Below are 14,869 nucleotides of genomic sequence, written 5' to 3' on the forward strand. Positions count from 1 at the left end.
ACACATGTGCCTGGACACACACACACTCTTGGGCATCCTTATGGTTACACTCAAGGGTCTTGGGACTTACTTCCACTCAGTGCAGAGGATTGCACCTAGAACTTCACCTGAATGGTTCCTGCTCGTAGCCTCTGCTCACTCGCTACAACTGAGTAGTCCCCACAGCACATTGCAAAAAGACCTAAAGGAGCAGGCCTTAACTCTTGGTTTTAAAATCTGCCTTTTACCTCCATTATTGTTATGCTGATGATTTCACCCTCCCCTATTAATATTGTGTACAGTATCATTACAAAGTCTTTGGCTCCCACATTACATGCAATTTCCAGGTCTCTAATTCTTTCCTTGTTTTTTATAAAGTAGTTATTATATTTAGAGAAAGAATTAGAGACCTGGAAATTGCATGTAATATGGGAGCCAGAGACTTTGTAATGATACTGTACACAATATTAATGGTCATGATCAGATATAAACTAAGCTATATTAAGTTGTCCCCTTAATAATTCAAGAAAATGTTGGATCTTGGTTTCGTTGTATTAAGATAAGAGACATCTAACTAGTTAAAGTCCACCATTGCTTCTCATCTGGACACACCTGAAATCTGTTCAAGGTGTAGCTCACCCATTCCTTCTTCCTAATACAATGGGACTCTATAGCAGACCTCAGTTTTCATTTCCCCTCTGTTCTAACATAACTCAATGACTTTTAACATTTTTATCTCTAACTTCCATCTGCACCTAGGAGTATCATGTACTCATTCCTGATGCATGGCTCCATTCCAGGCCTCCACCTTAAGCTTTTTCCTGACAGGAATCTCTGATTCCTCCTGCCTTTTAGGAATCTGACCATCATTCAGGTGGAGATGTTTTTTCCATGGTGGCCTGTGGATGTGAAGCTCCAGACCCCTGGACACCCATCTCAATATCCACTTTCTCATTTTCAAGCAACACCTGAAAACCTTGGGCTCTGTGGGCTGCGTGGAGGGAGGCAGGGGAGTTGGTCTTGGTATGCCTGGGGTATCCCCAACAGCAAAGTTACCAGCGGCCTCTGTTCCTTTTGTGCTGCTTAGGTGATGTAAAAAGGGCACAGCAGACCTAAGAATCTGACCCTTTATTTTTTTACCTGTGGAGTCTTTTTGACTCCAGTGAAAGTTTGTCTGAGTAACAACTTGTTTAAAAACTAAGCAAAGACCTCCACTTGTGGTCCAATAATAATAATTTTATTTATAAACCATCGTTCTCACTCCTACTGAGACCTTCGGGGTTCTGCATACCGGATCACAGTAAATAAATATAATAACTACTTTATAAAAAACAAATAAAAATACCACAGGAGTAAAGGGGTTATTACATAGGTGGAGAGGACAAGAGTTCTACACATGAAATTCTACAGTGGTCAAGTAGAGGCTGTCCAATCCTCTCTCATCATGGTAGAATAACCAATACTTTGGTGGTACCAGGGTGCTGATGAGGGAGATGGTGGCTTTGGGCTTTGGTGATGGTATAAAATGGTGGTGATGTGATAGTAGCAGTGATTATGATGAAAGTAATAATGATGAGGTCAATAGCAGTGATGGTGCCATCACGGTGGTGTTGGCACTGAGGAAAGCAATGTTGTGGAGGATGATAATGAGGCAGATGATGCTGGTAGTGGTGACATGAGAGTGACGGTGTCAATGTTGACTCCAGCAATGAAAGCATGTGGAGCTGACACAAGGCGTGTCCCACTGCTGATGGTGGTAGGTGCAGTGGCATCATTATACTACCCAGGTTGGTAAAGATACTTTTCCATCTAAATACAGAATGACCAAGGTTAGAGGTGGAAGGGATTTCAGAGGTTAAGCTCTAAGCACTGCACAGGTACCAGTTTATACTCCGCACTCTCTCCCCATGCCCAATGGTCTATGTTGCTGATATTGCTCTTAATCTTTTTTCTTACGTCTAAGCTGAATTTTCCATTCTTTAGTTTAAAGCCATTATTCTTGTGATGCACCCTTAGTCAGCCTTAAATTAGTCTCCCACACATGCTCTATTTCATGTAGTTGCTTGCCTCTCATTTATCTTTACTACAGAGCTATCATGTCTTCCTCCCTTTAAAATTTTGATCTATGTGAGTTTGTGTAACCTTCCTCAGTGGACAGATCTTCCATTGCTCCAATCATAATAGTTTGTAAGAGGAGGAGGTGCTCCTTGAAATCGAGAAGTTGCAGCCAAGAAGCTGTTCATTTTTACTCCTTGATGTAGGGAAAGCCTCTGCAGTTTGCACTGGTTGCTGATAATCAACAGATTAAATTCAAGGTCTTGCTAGTACTAAATAAAAGTATTACGTTTTCTTGATTCCATTTGCCTTGAAGGCTCATAGCTGGAGAAGTAATCATTCAAGCCTTTGTCCTTCATCCCAAGATTTCATCTGGGACCCCTTCTAGAAAGCTCCCTTCCTGAGGGCATTTGCCAAAATCTTTCTGTAGCTATTTTAAGGCTTAGTGTCACGTATACTCTTGGCTCACCCCCCAGCCCCTTCAATACACATTTCCTCTTTAGTCCTTAGGCTTCTTTGTTGTATTCACCTGCCCACGGCCCCTGACAAAACACTGGATGGAAGAGGATACCTCTGCCCTTTGGACTGAGATCTCAGAGCGAAGTTAGAGTCTCAGACATCATTCCCTTTTTGCTTACTCTCCTATGGGCTGGTCCCTGCACAGGTTTTGTACCACTCTAGCTGTATTGGTATAGTTAAAGAAATAAAACCTACCAACGTAGACACCATCATACCAGTATAACCACATCCATGCTAGGGGATCGGTTTCTGTATCAGTTTCTAAACAGATGTCATTACATTGGTACAAAACGGTGTGTGGACCAGCCTTTAGAGATTATGGGGTTTTGCTCTCTGTGGTGCAGCCTGAGAGAAACTATCCAAACCAGCCTAAGATGTTGTATTGAAAATAGAGAGAAAATTGTAGTAAATCAAAAAGAGCCAGCGTGAAGAACATATATCTAAATTTAAACTTCTCATAAAATACACCAGGTAGTCTCATCTCAGTCACAGAACAATTGAAAGAAATACTTTACACTCCTAGGCAGCAATGCCGACTCCCCAAACTTCTTTTGTCAGAGGCCAGCCGCCAGCAATTCATCCCCCTTCCTTGTCTTCCTGGGTTTCTCCTTTTTGGGTTTGTTTTCATTGGGAAAAAACTTGAGGTTAGGTGAGGGTTAGTGACACATTTGCTAACCCTGACCTAACCTCGACCACTTACCTAATCTAGAGAAGCCCTTAGTCTCTCAGGACTTGTTTTTCAAATTGTGGGTGTGGGTTGAGTGCTTTGATGGTTAAAAGGGTTTTTCAGAATTCTTTATTACATCCAGTGTCTCTTACAATAGATGCTTATCCTGTGGTTTTGGCTTATTATCACCCAAGATTGCCCCCTCACCAACAAAGTGGTGTATCCTAGGTCCATTCAGGATTGCATGCACCACCTTCTTGTCTGTTCCACCCACAGCTAGGCAGAGACACACAACAGCAGTTTGTGTTCCCCATCCTCGGGTTGATGGTCTAGGGAGGGGAAGCAGGTCTTTTAAGGATGTTAGTTAAACCGGCTTTCGAAAGTTTGTCTTCCTGGCTGAGCAGGCAGTTTCCCAGCCTGCTCTTTGGGGACACCCACTCCACACTTCTTTGTCTGCATTTAGAACTACAGCTTGTAGACTTTCTTAGCATAATTATACTCCATATTAAATATCACTTATTGACACATACCATGTCCTCTGCCATGCTCAGTATACAGCCATTCCATTTCCACCTGTGACCATTTTGTCCTCCTTTTTAACCTTGGTAGAGTGACTGGCTGTGCCGGAGACTTTGGGCGGGATTGTCCCCTAGCTTGCACCTTTTGTACTCATTCAGAGCTGTACAAAGTGAGTGCCAATGGCTACCAAGTCAGGACAGTTGTGTTTTACACCCACTCCATGCCTGCGTACTACAAGCGTACATGGCAGTGCACGGTACAGGGCAGTAGGCAATAAAGCTCATTGTGCCCACCACTCTTTTTTTCATGTTATTTTAACTTTTGTAAAGCACCTGGGTATGGCATGTGATGATAGGCGCTGTGTAAATAAAAAATACAGAGCACACCAAAGCTCAGCCCTCACTTGGGGAAAAGGCTCTATGGAGTCATTGGGAGTCTTGCCTGGGTAAGAATTCAGCTCAGGATCTGGCCTTTTATAAATAAATATACAGCAATAAGAATTATGGCAATGTTGAGGATACTAATGCTGCTGTTCCTCTCCATTTGTAGTTCAGAGAGGCTGGGCAAGGAGGCCTGTGTAACCAAGCCATCATGCTGATCACAGACGGAGCCGTGGAGGATTATGAATCTGTGTTTGAAAAGTACAACTGGCCTGATCGTAAGGTTTGTCTCAAAAGGGATGAATAAAGGGAGCAGGGGAGGGGAAGGAAAGTGACCATCCTAGCATGGAGTGAATAGAAAACACCACATACCGAAGTATGTGTACTCGCAAGCCTCCACATGCTCCCTACTGTAAATACAACACAAAGCAGCTAGACAATAAGTTGGTGAGAGGATTATAAAGGTGCTGTGATTTTAAAGGGACACTGTCAGGTCAAGTTTGGCCCAAAATATATATATGTGTGTGTGTGTGTGTGTTGGGGTCGGGGCCGGGGTATGTGTGTGTGTGTAGGTTTAAAAAAGGCTATTTCAAAAGCTGAGGACAATAGAAACATTCTTCTGATTTACTAAAACAAAAAAAGCCACAAACCACCAACAACAAATACAAAACTCCACCAACCTCCAGACTGAAACATGTTTTATTAAATGAATAAATAAATAACTGAACATCTCTATGCAGTATTTACAATAGAACTGGGTGGAAAAGGTTGGAGTCTTCCTGTCCTGCAGAATTTTTTGAGATTTCAAGATATTGTCCTGTTATACGTTGGGATGAACCCAAGACTTTTCCAAGACAAAATAGACAGACAGACACTGACCCACCCCAGAGTAGCCAATAGTCCGCTGGTTAGAGCATTTACCTGGGTGTAGGACACCCAGGTTCGTAGTCCTTGCTCTGCCTGGTTCAGGCAGAGACTTGTACCTGGATATCCCAGAGAACCTGAGAAACATTTCTTGAGGAAAGTTCATTGGAAATGGAACATTCCCTGAAAAGTTTCAATTTCAGCTAATCGGCGTTTTCTGACAAAAAACTGTCTTGTCAAAAAATTCCCAACCAGCTCTATTTGTAACTCAGTTGTGTTACAGCCCTTGTGCTATTGAATCAGGACCTGGAACTGAAAAAAAATAAGAACTGATTCTAAACCAAAGTGACTCGTTTGTTTTCCTTGTCCAAGCTGAGGGAAATGCACAAGGGAAACAAACAGCAGAAAGAGCAAAAAATAAATTTGATTTTTAATATTGTTTCATTTTAAATAAGCTAAATTGTTATTGATCACATGAATGAGAACACTCTGAAAACAGATGAATTTTAACCTGATAGTGTCCCGTTAATTGCTTTATGTGGTTAAATATTTCCATGGGTTAAGAATTTTTATGAGTGGTGAAGCTACCTGCATGTGGATCTGGCTACTGCTGTGAAATCAATCACAATTCTTGCTTCTGGTTTGTTAATCAAACCTTCTCTCCACAGCTGTTCCCAAAACAAATCGAGTGTGTGCCAGCTTAGTGTTTAAGAGTTCTCATCTCCAAATGATCACGCTCCGTGCCTCCATGTATTGTTACTTGGCTGGCCAGGTTAATTTTGATTGATAATGAGGTTCTCAGGGAACAAGAGAATCATATATCAGTGTAAAGACAATTTCTCCACTGTCCTTCAGTGTAGTAATTTACACTTCTGCAACATGGGTGTCAAGCCACTACCGTTCTAATTTCGTAGCATGTTACATTACACCTCTTTGGACTGACTTGGGACTGTTGCAAATGGGAGATGATTTCTGCATAATTCTTACCACTGTATTCTTGTTACACAGGTCCGGGTTTTCACTTATCTCATTGGAAGGGAAGTCACATTTGCACAAAATGTGAAATGGATAGCTTGCAACAACAAAGGTGCTGTCTGTGAACAATTAGCCCACTATACACATCACATGCAGACTGCAATCATGCATTCTGGGACTGAGATCTCTTTAGAGCTCATACACTAAAGTTTGTGCCTAGTTAGCACTTGGATGGGAGACTTCTGAGGAAAACTCAGGTGCTGCAAGGAGTGCTGTTGGTGTTTCACTGAGGCTACTCCTTGATCAGTACTAAACCGACTCCCTATCGTGGTGTTAAGCAGCACTGTGTCTGTGTCACTGGACATGCTATCTTTTGGCTGAGTGACAAAACTGCCATCCTTTCTGTTAAAGATTTCATGGCCCTTTTCACAAGAGCAGAAGGTGAACCCCAGAGTCCTGGCCAAATGGCATTATGTATGTCTACCTAAAATTCTGCCATTGGTTCATTTTGATCCCAGTATTCCTCATTTTCCCCACCTTAAAACTATGAGGTGCTATTGCTGGCACAAAATGGCTGCCACTTTGTACCCCAAAGTAGGGCTGAATGATTCTTTCACATATAAGCCAGTAAATGGCTTCCCTATGTAGGTGCACAATGGGGTGGGGATCCATGAGCAAGGTCTGGGAGAATAAACAATTTCACCTGTCTTTGTCTGCAAATTGTCTACAAACAGATTGTGAAATGCTTATATGTTTGTGGTGTTTAAAATGATTGTCAGTAAATAATTCTTTGTTCATGCATTGTGGATCTTCTGAATTCAAGTTTTTATTGGTTGGTTTCACAAGTAACATGATATTGTTTCTGTTCCCTGGTTAGATGATTTATGTAATTAACCGATAAAAGTTCGGATTTCAATTCAAATATTTAAGTGTAAAATTTGCAGTGTGTCATTCACCCTGCTGTTGGTTAGTTATGTTGGTTAGTCCTGTAATTTGAAAGGTGCTTTTGGTGAATATTTGAGTTAAAAGTTCACTTTTTGTGAGTATTCTCACTTGTCATGCTCAAGCCCTCGCTTATGCACAGAAAACAAAGACCCAAGTGTCACAAATAGGTTTGAACGGACAGTTTGCTTTTTGAATTCAAATGAACATGCCTGAATAATTCAGGAGAGGACACTGGGAGAGTGACAGGTTTCTGTTTCTCCATTAAGGCTACTACACTCAGATCTCCACCCTGGCAGATGTTCAGGAGAATGTGATGGAATATCTGCATGTGCTCAGCCGTCCGATGGTCATCAACCACGATCATGACATCATATGGACTGAAGCCTACATGGACAGTGCGGTAAGGACATTGAGATAAGCTTCCAATCAGCAGACAGGTTTCAGTGGTAGCTGTGTTAGTCTGGATCAGCAAAAAAAACAGGGAATACTTGTGGCACCTTAGAGACTAACAAATTTATTTGGGCATAAGCTTTCGTGGGCTAGAACAGTAAGGGCTAAGTGAAGGAGAGGGGGAAAGCAGGGCTGTCACATATGGATCTCTTGGAGGATCCCTCAGAAATATGAACATATTGTAAAACTGGGAGTCAGCTGATCTGTAGAATTTACTGCTCTGCACCTGTTTAGACAGGCAGCATTTCTTTCCCCTCAATCCTGGAACTGAATCCTCCATGCAAAGTCTCAGGTCTCCTTGAGAGTGTGCAGTGAGCCAGGAAACCAAGGCTAATCACAAATGCACATCATGACCTAAGTAGTGTTTCTTTTCTCCATTAACTCAGGGTACTTTATAAAGGATTATTCACAGGACAGTGATTAGTTATAGCTCAGGATATGGGTCACAGAGATTCTTTTCCTCAGCTCCCACCATGCTGTCCGTCACACAAAGAGATAGATCTCAGTTTGGGTGTCAAGCTTGTTCCTTTGCTCTCTGTGCTAGCAAGATTTAGGATGATTACAGGGTAAGTGTGCTCAACTCTTGGAGTGAGGGAATACCTCACAGCCAGTGTGAGGGAACTAAACGTAGGGTGCCCTACAACCTTCTACTCTCTCCTTTGGTGTCCTCCCATTGCTGTTGCAGACTGGATCCTCTCACTGCTACCTCAACATTTTTATGTGGCTGCTCCATTGTCTGTGGCCTACACTAGTGGTAGGCTTGAGATGTTCTGAAAATAAGGATGCCACAGCAATGTGCCTTTGAGATCAAGAAAGAGTAAAGAGAGAGACTAAAGAGGAGCGTGGTATAAAGGACATCTTCTCCAACCCTTCTTCAAGTACATAGAATTGTTTTCCTTGGTCATTTTCTTACCTGTTTTTTTGCCTAGAGGGAAGGGCAGCCCGGTTCTGCTTTTGGTGATCCCAGCACCTTCATGCAGGAGATTCTGGGTTTGGTGTTTTCCTTCTGTAGGTGCACTCACTACAGAACAGGCTATGGCATAGGAATGACAACGCTTTCTCCAGATGCTTCCCAGCCGCCAAGGGACCTTGACCACTTCCAAGTGGTGTAGGTGCCCCTAGGAAGAAGTCAGATTATAGACTATGCTCTGACCCCAAAGAGGGGTCAGAGGAGGGGAAGATGTTGAGAGGGTTCAGATGGTGACCGAAGGAGTACAATCTAGAGTGTTAGAGCAGGAAACAGGGTTGTTTACAAAGGGCGGATAAAGAGATGAAGTTTAGTCCCCTCAATTCATTAGCCTCTATCCACTGTAGCAGTGCTGGTTTTATTCCACTTTCAGGGCAGTAGGGAAAGAAAGTGAATAATCCCAACATGGAACATGCAGCCAAGTCAAAGAGTCTAATAGTGAAGATTTCCACTCCTGATGTAATTAACTAAACAATCACTGTGCCCTTTTGATTAACCTCTTTGCCATAGGGTAGTATAGAGCTTCTTTCCCATCAAAGGGGCATTGCTACAGCTTTTAAGAATGTGCCAATTTAAATGGGGCCATTTAAAAGGCATGGTGGTTAGTGGGTGGCAGTTGTGTCCTGAGAAGGATCAGGTCTCAAGAGAAAATGGTTGTCTGAGATTTATGGAACTGGTTTGGAGTCAGGTGAGTGAGAAAAGAGAAAAGTTTATATATTCCTTTGTGGAAAAGTCCTTTAATAGGGATGAAACCAATGGGATTCTATAGAGAAATTACTCTAAAAACCTGTGGAATTTTAAATAGAATGATCTCCTTTCTATAGAATTTCTAGAACCAACCAGTGGAATATCTGTGCCTGCTCTAGAATTCTACAGGCTGGTTTAAAAATTCTATAGAAGTGTGACTTATACTCCTGTTACATTTGATAGGACTCTTCCAAAAGGGATGACATATACAGGTTTTGCACTGGTTCATGCCTGTGAGACACTGCTGGTTAAGCCCTGGGAAGGCTGGTCCTCACTTCTGTGCTGTGATTGAATATGGAGGTATTCCTTGGGATGTACCTGCTCTCTGGGGGCAACAAAGGAAATGTGTTTTGCCAAGCATACTATGCACATGAGGTACTGGTGAGTCAGTTACTGAGTGTGCTGAGCAAAACCATCAATAGTACTCCCTGCTACACAGCAAATTCTATATGCCCTGGCTCTGGTATTTCGAAACAAGAGCTTGAAGTGATGTTTTGTCCACTGATGCTTTTCTTGGTTGTCTCATTTTTCTGGCTTGCATTTGTCTTCCTCTCCTGCTGCCTCTCATGCTTTTCATTCATTCATGTATGCGTTCATTCATTCATGTATCCATCCATGTCTCTTGCTAGCTGCCACAGTCTGAGGAGGTAACCACCTGTGCTGTGTTCTGTGAGCGTGCTACTCCCGTTGTGTCGGCTAAACAATGTCTGTGCTAGCTCATCTAGTCACTGCTGAACTGTACATCCAGGGAGGGGAGGAGGCGGGAGCACTGAGGATGTGCGTCAGGAAGGAAATGGTAACACTGGATGTACTGGAGAGCTGTGCTGTTGGATGAGAGTAGGTAGGGAGTCCCTGTGCTGTACAGTAGTTTAGTCCACTGTATGTATTTTTACATATGTAGAGTGTGTCACTGTGAGATACATGTGTGCTAGATTTGCCCCAACACTGCTGTGAATAAGAGCTATCCACCCAGGTATGAGGGCAGCAACAGATTGTGCTCAGTTCAATAAGGCAGAATACCAGCTTCAACCCTTCAAGTTACTGTCTAGAATGGCTGGCTCCTTTATGGTTCCCAGCATGCACAGGGAGAGGACACAGGACTTTGACCTGTCAAAAGGTGAGCTGCATATCTGGCCAAAGGAGCGATAGAAGGGACTTGCTTCCTGTGCCAAGGAAGGAGAGTCACTTTTCTAGCTAGGTATGTCTGTGAGACTCCTGTGTATTTTATATGTTCCTCCTGTGTTTTGTGTGTTCTTAGAACGTCTCTCTCACAGAGTATTGAGGGCTCTCTGACATGGCATTGCATGTGTTTGTGCTATGTCCTATATACATGTCTTTTGGGTGTAGCTAAGCATGTTTTGTGTTCATATCATGTTTTTGCCTCTATCTTTGCAGTTTCTTCAGCAGTCCCTAGGCACACATGTGATGAGTGCATTTAAATATGCTCTGTGCATGTTTCTTTTTAGTATTTGTCTGTGATGCTTCTCATTCAAGCTATATGCATTGGTTTGGGGTATATTTATACATGTGATTTGCGTGTCCATGAGTTTTGCTCATGTGTGTGTTGTTTCTTATAATTGTATTGTATGTGCACTTTGGTTGTATTTAAGTATGTATTTGTATGTGAACCTATGTATGTTTCCTTGGCATGGACATGCATAAAGGGTATTAATTTCTAAAGATTCCTTTCTCTTTAGCATTGTTAGGTCTTTAATGCCTTTTCCTGTGACAAATTTCATTGGTTTTTATCCTAGGCTGATCACCCTCCTCCCACAAGGAGCATTGTTCCTAGGGAAGATCAGAAATGTGCCTTTTATACAGGGCTTTTTTTTTTCTGTATGATTTCATTCAGCATTTGGTGCCCCTGGAAACCCTAAGGCTTCTGGTGGTGGCTCCCTATCCTATTACACTTGTTAATACACTGCTCTTTGTCCTGTGGCAGCTCTTTGCATCTCAAGCTCAAAGTCTGCTGCTCATGACAACAGTAGCTATGCCAGTCTTCAGCAAAAAGAATGAAACGGTGAGTATAGTGCTTCCCTACAGTCTCCTTGGAACTAGGGCAGGTAAAAGGATGCTGAGGTGGTCTGCAGTCTTCTAAAGCCATTGGCTAACGAAGATAGGCTTTTGTGGTGGCTCTAGCAAGCTGCTTGGCTATTTATTGATTTCTAAGAGATCATTTGTCCCTCCCTCGGAATGTTTCTTCTTCCCAGTATCACTGGAATAAGAAACTTCGTCTTGTTTTCTCACCCCCAGCTTCAGCCCAGCACCAAATGTGCAGACTCCACTCAAGCCCTGACTGTTTACTATGGAAGAGTGATGCAATGGCATTTGCCCATGTTTAGGTGAAGGTAGGCTGAGCGCTAACAGAATTTCATTTCTGAGAACAGTTTCTCCTTTATTTTTTAGAGATCTCATGGCATTCTCCTGGGTGTAGTGGGCTCTGATGTTCCACTCAGAGAGCTACTGAAACTGGCTCCGCGGTATAAGGTAAGACCCAAGCTAATGCAAACCGTCTGGCATCATACATGGCTAAATACCTAGTCACTTGTCCACAGGCATAATCCAATGAATTATCAGTTACTGTGCATAGAGGTGTAACCACAGATATAAAGCTTGGATCCTGTGATTTCTTTACAGAACCTGGGGAATTGTCATTCACCATGACAAGCCTGTAGACTACTCTAGAAACAAAGAAACTGAATGTCGTAGCAGATTGGTAATAGGACCTAGAACTTTTTGCGTCTTGTCACCAGCTTGAATGCATTCTAGGATAATAATGGCCCAAGTTGTCACCATGGGATTACTCTTTGGTGGCCTATCTAAAAAGAGCTGGTAGTTTCCATCCAGTTCCCAGTAGACTAAAACCACCGTCATAGCTGGCACCATCACAACTAGCATCACCGTTGACACTCTTGGCAGAGGTGCCAAGGATAGAATGGACAATTGAAACTGAACTATTCTGTCATGCCTAGAGGGACTTTCTCCAAGTCAGTTTTGAGATTTCTTGGCAGGGCAAGTTGAGGAAGTTTGCACTATTGCTGTCTGTACTGTACTCATTTTGTGGTTAAAAAGGATTTCAGTCCCCAGACTTGTTAAGACGGCCCGTTTCACCAGCTCTGTATTGCTTTTAAATATGTTTTAAAAGAAAGTTGATCTCATTGAAAAAAATGAATTTTTAATGAGGCTCTGTGGGAAAGTGCTATTCTCTGTGAGGCCTGTTATACTTTGCTTCACTAGGCTTGTGCTGAGAATTCTGTACAATGTTGATTGGTCCCTCTAGTGAATTTCCATTAGGGGTCACCTTGACAGCAGTGACTGCTGGGGATTACCCCAAAATTCATGTGACTTAAGCTATGGGTTAAAACTTTTTGTTCATATAAGTGTGACTAAACCAATGCTGGGTAGTTGCACGCACTAGAATACCTAATGTTTGATTGATAATTAGTCACACAAATGAGTCCTCCTTCACTATCAAGAAATATACATCTGTATGGAGGTGTTAAAGACACTAGTTTTCCAGTGGATAATTCTTGTCTTCACAAGTGCAAATTATACTTGAGTTTTAAGAACTCTGTGGATTGGCTGAAATATATACTGTAGGCAGACTTGATCTCATTAGTCACTCTCTCAGAGTTCACCTGAAGGTCAAATGCGACATTGCCTGGGGTCAGGGGCCCATCCCAGCCTACCTCTGACAGGCTCTACAAGGGGGAATGAGACAACTCAGGTTCCCCTGGGACAACTTAAGTCACTGAGTAACTGGAAGGCAGTTAATTAGGCACCTGGGCAGAGTAAAAGGGACCTTGGTTAAACAAGGACTCCTGAGGAGAAAGGAAGCTCCAGAGGAAGAGAGCTTCCAGAGAGCCTGGACTAGGCAAAAGCTCTCCAGGTAAGGAGGCCTGGGAAAGACCCTGGACAAACAGAGCAAAGACTGTAGGGCCTCTTTAAGCAATGGAGAAGCCTGAGGCTTTACAGCAGAAGGAGCTGCTGCTGGGACATAGAGACTTTTGTTAAGGTTTAGCTGGGCTCTGAGGTTAGAGCCTTTAAACCTGGTATGAGTGCTCGTTTCAAAAGACTTTATTAAAGAGAGAGAGACTACTATCAAGTAGAGTGTTTTGGCTTCTTTGTGACAGGACTGTTTAAGTGACCTCATTGTTAACTCAGGCCACAGCAGAGCCACACTCAGCCACAGAGGATTCTCAGAGGTGACAATGTTCCTTCTACACCCTTTTGGGGCTTGGTTTCCAGAAAGATAAGCTCTGAGATCCACACTCAGTTGTGCATCTACAGTGGCCACCATGAAAATTTTGATTATTGCCTCAATACTCGTGGCACTGTTACCATAGTGTTCCCCATTGTTCCACATTCTAAGTATAGGAATGCCATGGATACCAAAATTAATTTTACCTCCTAAATGGTAATTGTCAGCCACTCACTGTCTGTGCACTTACTGCAGTTACATGCACAAATCAATTACCTCATCAGTGCTTAGCTATCCATTTGTGCACACAAATACTCAGTAAGACTCTTCTTGCTACCCAGAGAGCAGCTGGTGGCTAGGAAATCAGTCATTTAGTATCAGAGCCTCTTCCTGATTGTTAGAATAAATCAATAGGAATGTTGGTGGGACAATGGACTCACTCCCCTGTTACAGAGCAGCAACTGGAGAGGAGACCAGGCTAATTATTCGAATACCTTTTTCTAACAGTTGGGAGTCCATGGATATGCCTTTCTGAACACTAACAACGGTTACATCCTCTCACACCCTGACCTCCGACCTTTGGTAGGTGATTCTGATGCTCTTAGTACTGTTGTGACTTAAATCCATGGGCTTTCAGGGAGATTAATATATCTCATGTTTTTATACAACCACTACGGCTATCAGGTCATTGTCCTGGTGTAAACTTTCTGCTCACCAGATTTCCTTATATGAATTACCAAAACATATTCTCACAAACCAGCGTATATAGTTACCTGCAAGCCCACATAGCCCTGTGCTTGCCCCTTGTTTCTGAAATGGCCTGTAGGACACAGTAATGCTCACATCTCCAGATCCTGCCCACACGTAGGAAATGTAATGGCTGTAGGATAAGATGACACCTGCATGTAAATGTAAGGGGACTGTTACCCCCTTACTAACATTCAGTGGGGGAGTTTTGGTTGGCTAGCTCCCAGTACTGCAAGGGGAAGGGTCTATGGGAAATCAGGACCCTGAGACTGACAGCCCACGGGAACAATGGGGAGACGCCAATGCTCCAGGTAAGTCTGAATGACAGGGCAGGCAGGCTAATCAGAGAATCAGGAGGCCAGGGAGGTCCCATCCTCCATGTGAGCTGGAATTTCCTGGGTCAGACAGAGTGGGGCTGAACTAAAGAGAAAGCAGGGGTGCAAGCTGAGCTGGGGAGCAGAGCTGGGCCAGATCCAGAGAGAGCAGACCCTGTCCTGGGAGCAGAGCTGCAGACCCAAAGCGAGAGGCACAGCCCAGAGAGAGCAGACTTGCCCTGGGAGGAGAGCTGCAGCAACCAGAGCCAGAGGGGCCAGAAAAGCAGCCCACAAAGCAGGTCAGTGCTGGGAGCAGAGTGACAGAAGCAGCCTGCAGAGCAGACCTGTCCTGGGAGCAGAGCTGTAGCAACCAGAGGCAGAGGGGCCAAAGAAGCAGCCCAGGGAGCTGGAGGCAGAGCAGCAGCAGCAGTGCTGAGACCGAGTGGTGGAGCTGGGGCTGGAGCAGTCCGGAGCTGGGTGGGGTGAGCAGCTGGCGAGAGCGAGGGGGACCCTGGGCAGCAGGCCCAGCACAGGGAGACG

The 14,869-nt window shown here is 43.6% G+C and overlaps 1 protein-coding gene across 1 annotated transcript in view; it reads left to right on the top strand.

The window, feature by feature from the left end:
- Nucleotides 1-14,869, top strand: part of CACNA2D4 (calcium voltage-gated channel auxiliary subunit alpha2delta 4) — a 174,845-nt gene that overhangs the window by 38,217 nt on the left and 121,759 nt on the right. The window contains exons 12-17 of the mRNA XM_073335235.1: nt 4,289-4,402; nt 5,992-6,070; nt 7,170-7,303; nt 11,010-11,087; nt 11,474-11,554; nt 13,776-13,850. Of these exons, the coding sequence (XP_073191336.1) occupies nt 4,289-4,402; nt 5,992-6,070; nt 7,170-7,303; nt 11,010-11,087; nt 11,474-11,554; nt 13,776-13,850 (561 nt within the window). The remainder of the gene's footprint in view (nt 1-4,288; nt 4,403-5,991; nt 6,071-7,169; nt 7,304-11,009; nt 11,088-11,473; nt 11,555-13,775; nt 13,851-14,869) is intronic.

The sequence above is a fragment of the Lepidochelys kempii genome, chromosome 1 (genome assembly GCF_965140265.1).
Source record: "Lepidochelys kempii isolate rLepKem1 chromosome 1, rLepKem1.hap2, whole genome shotgun sequence".
In the NCBI taxonomy this organism is placed as follows: domain Eukaryota; kingdom Metazoa; phylum Chordata; order Testudines; family Cheloniidae; genus Lepidochelys; species Lepidochelys kempii.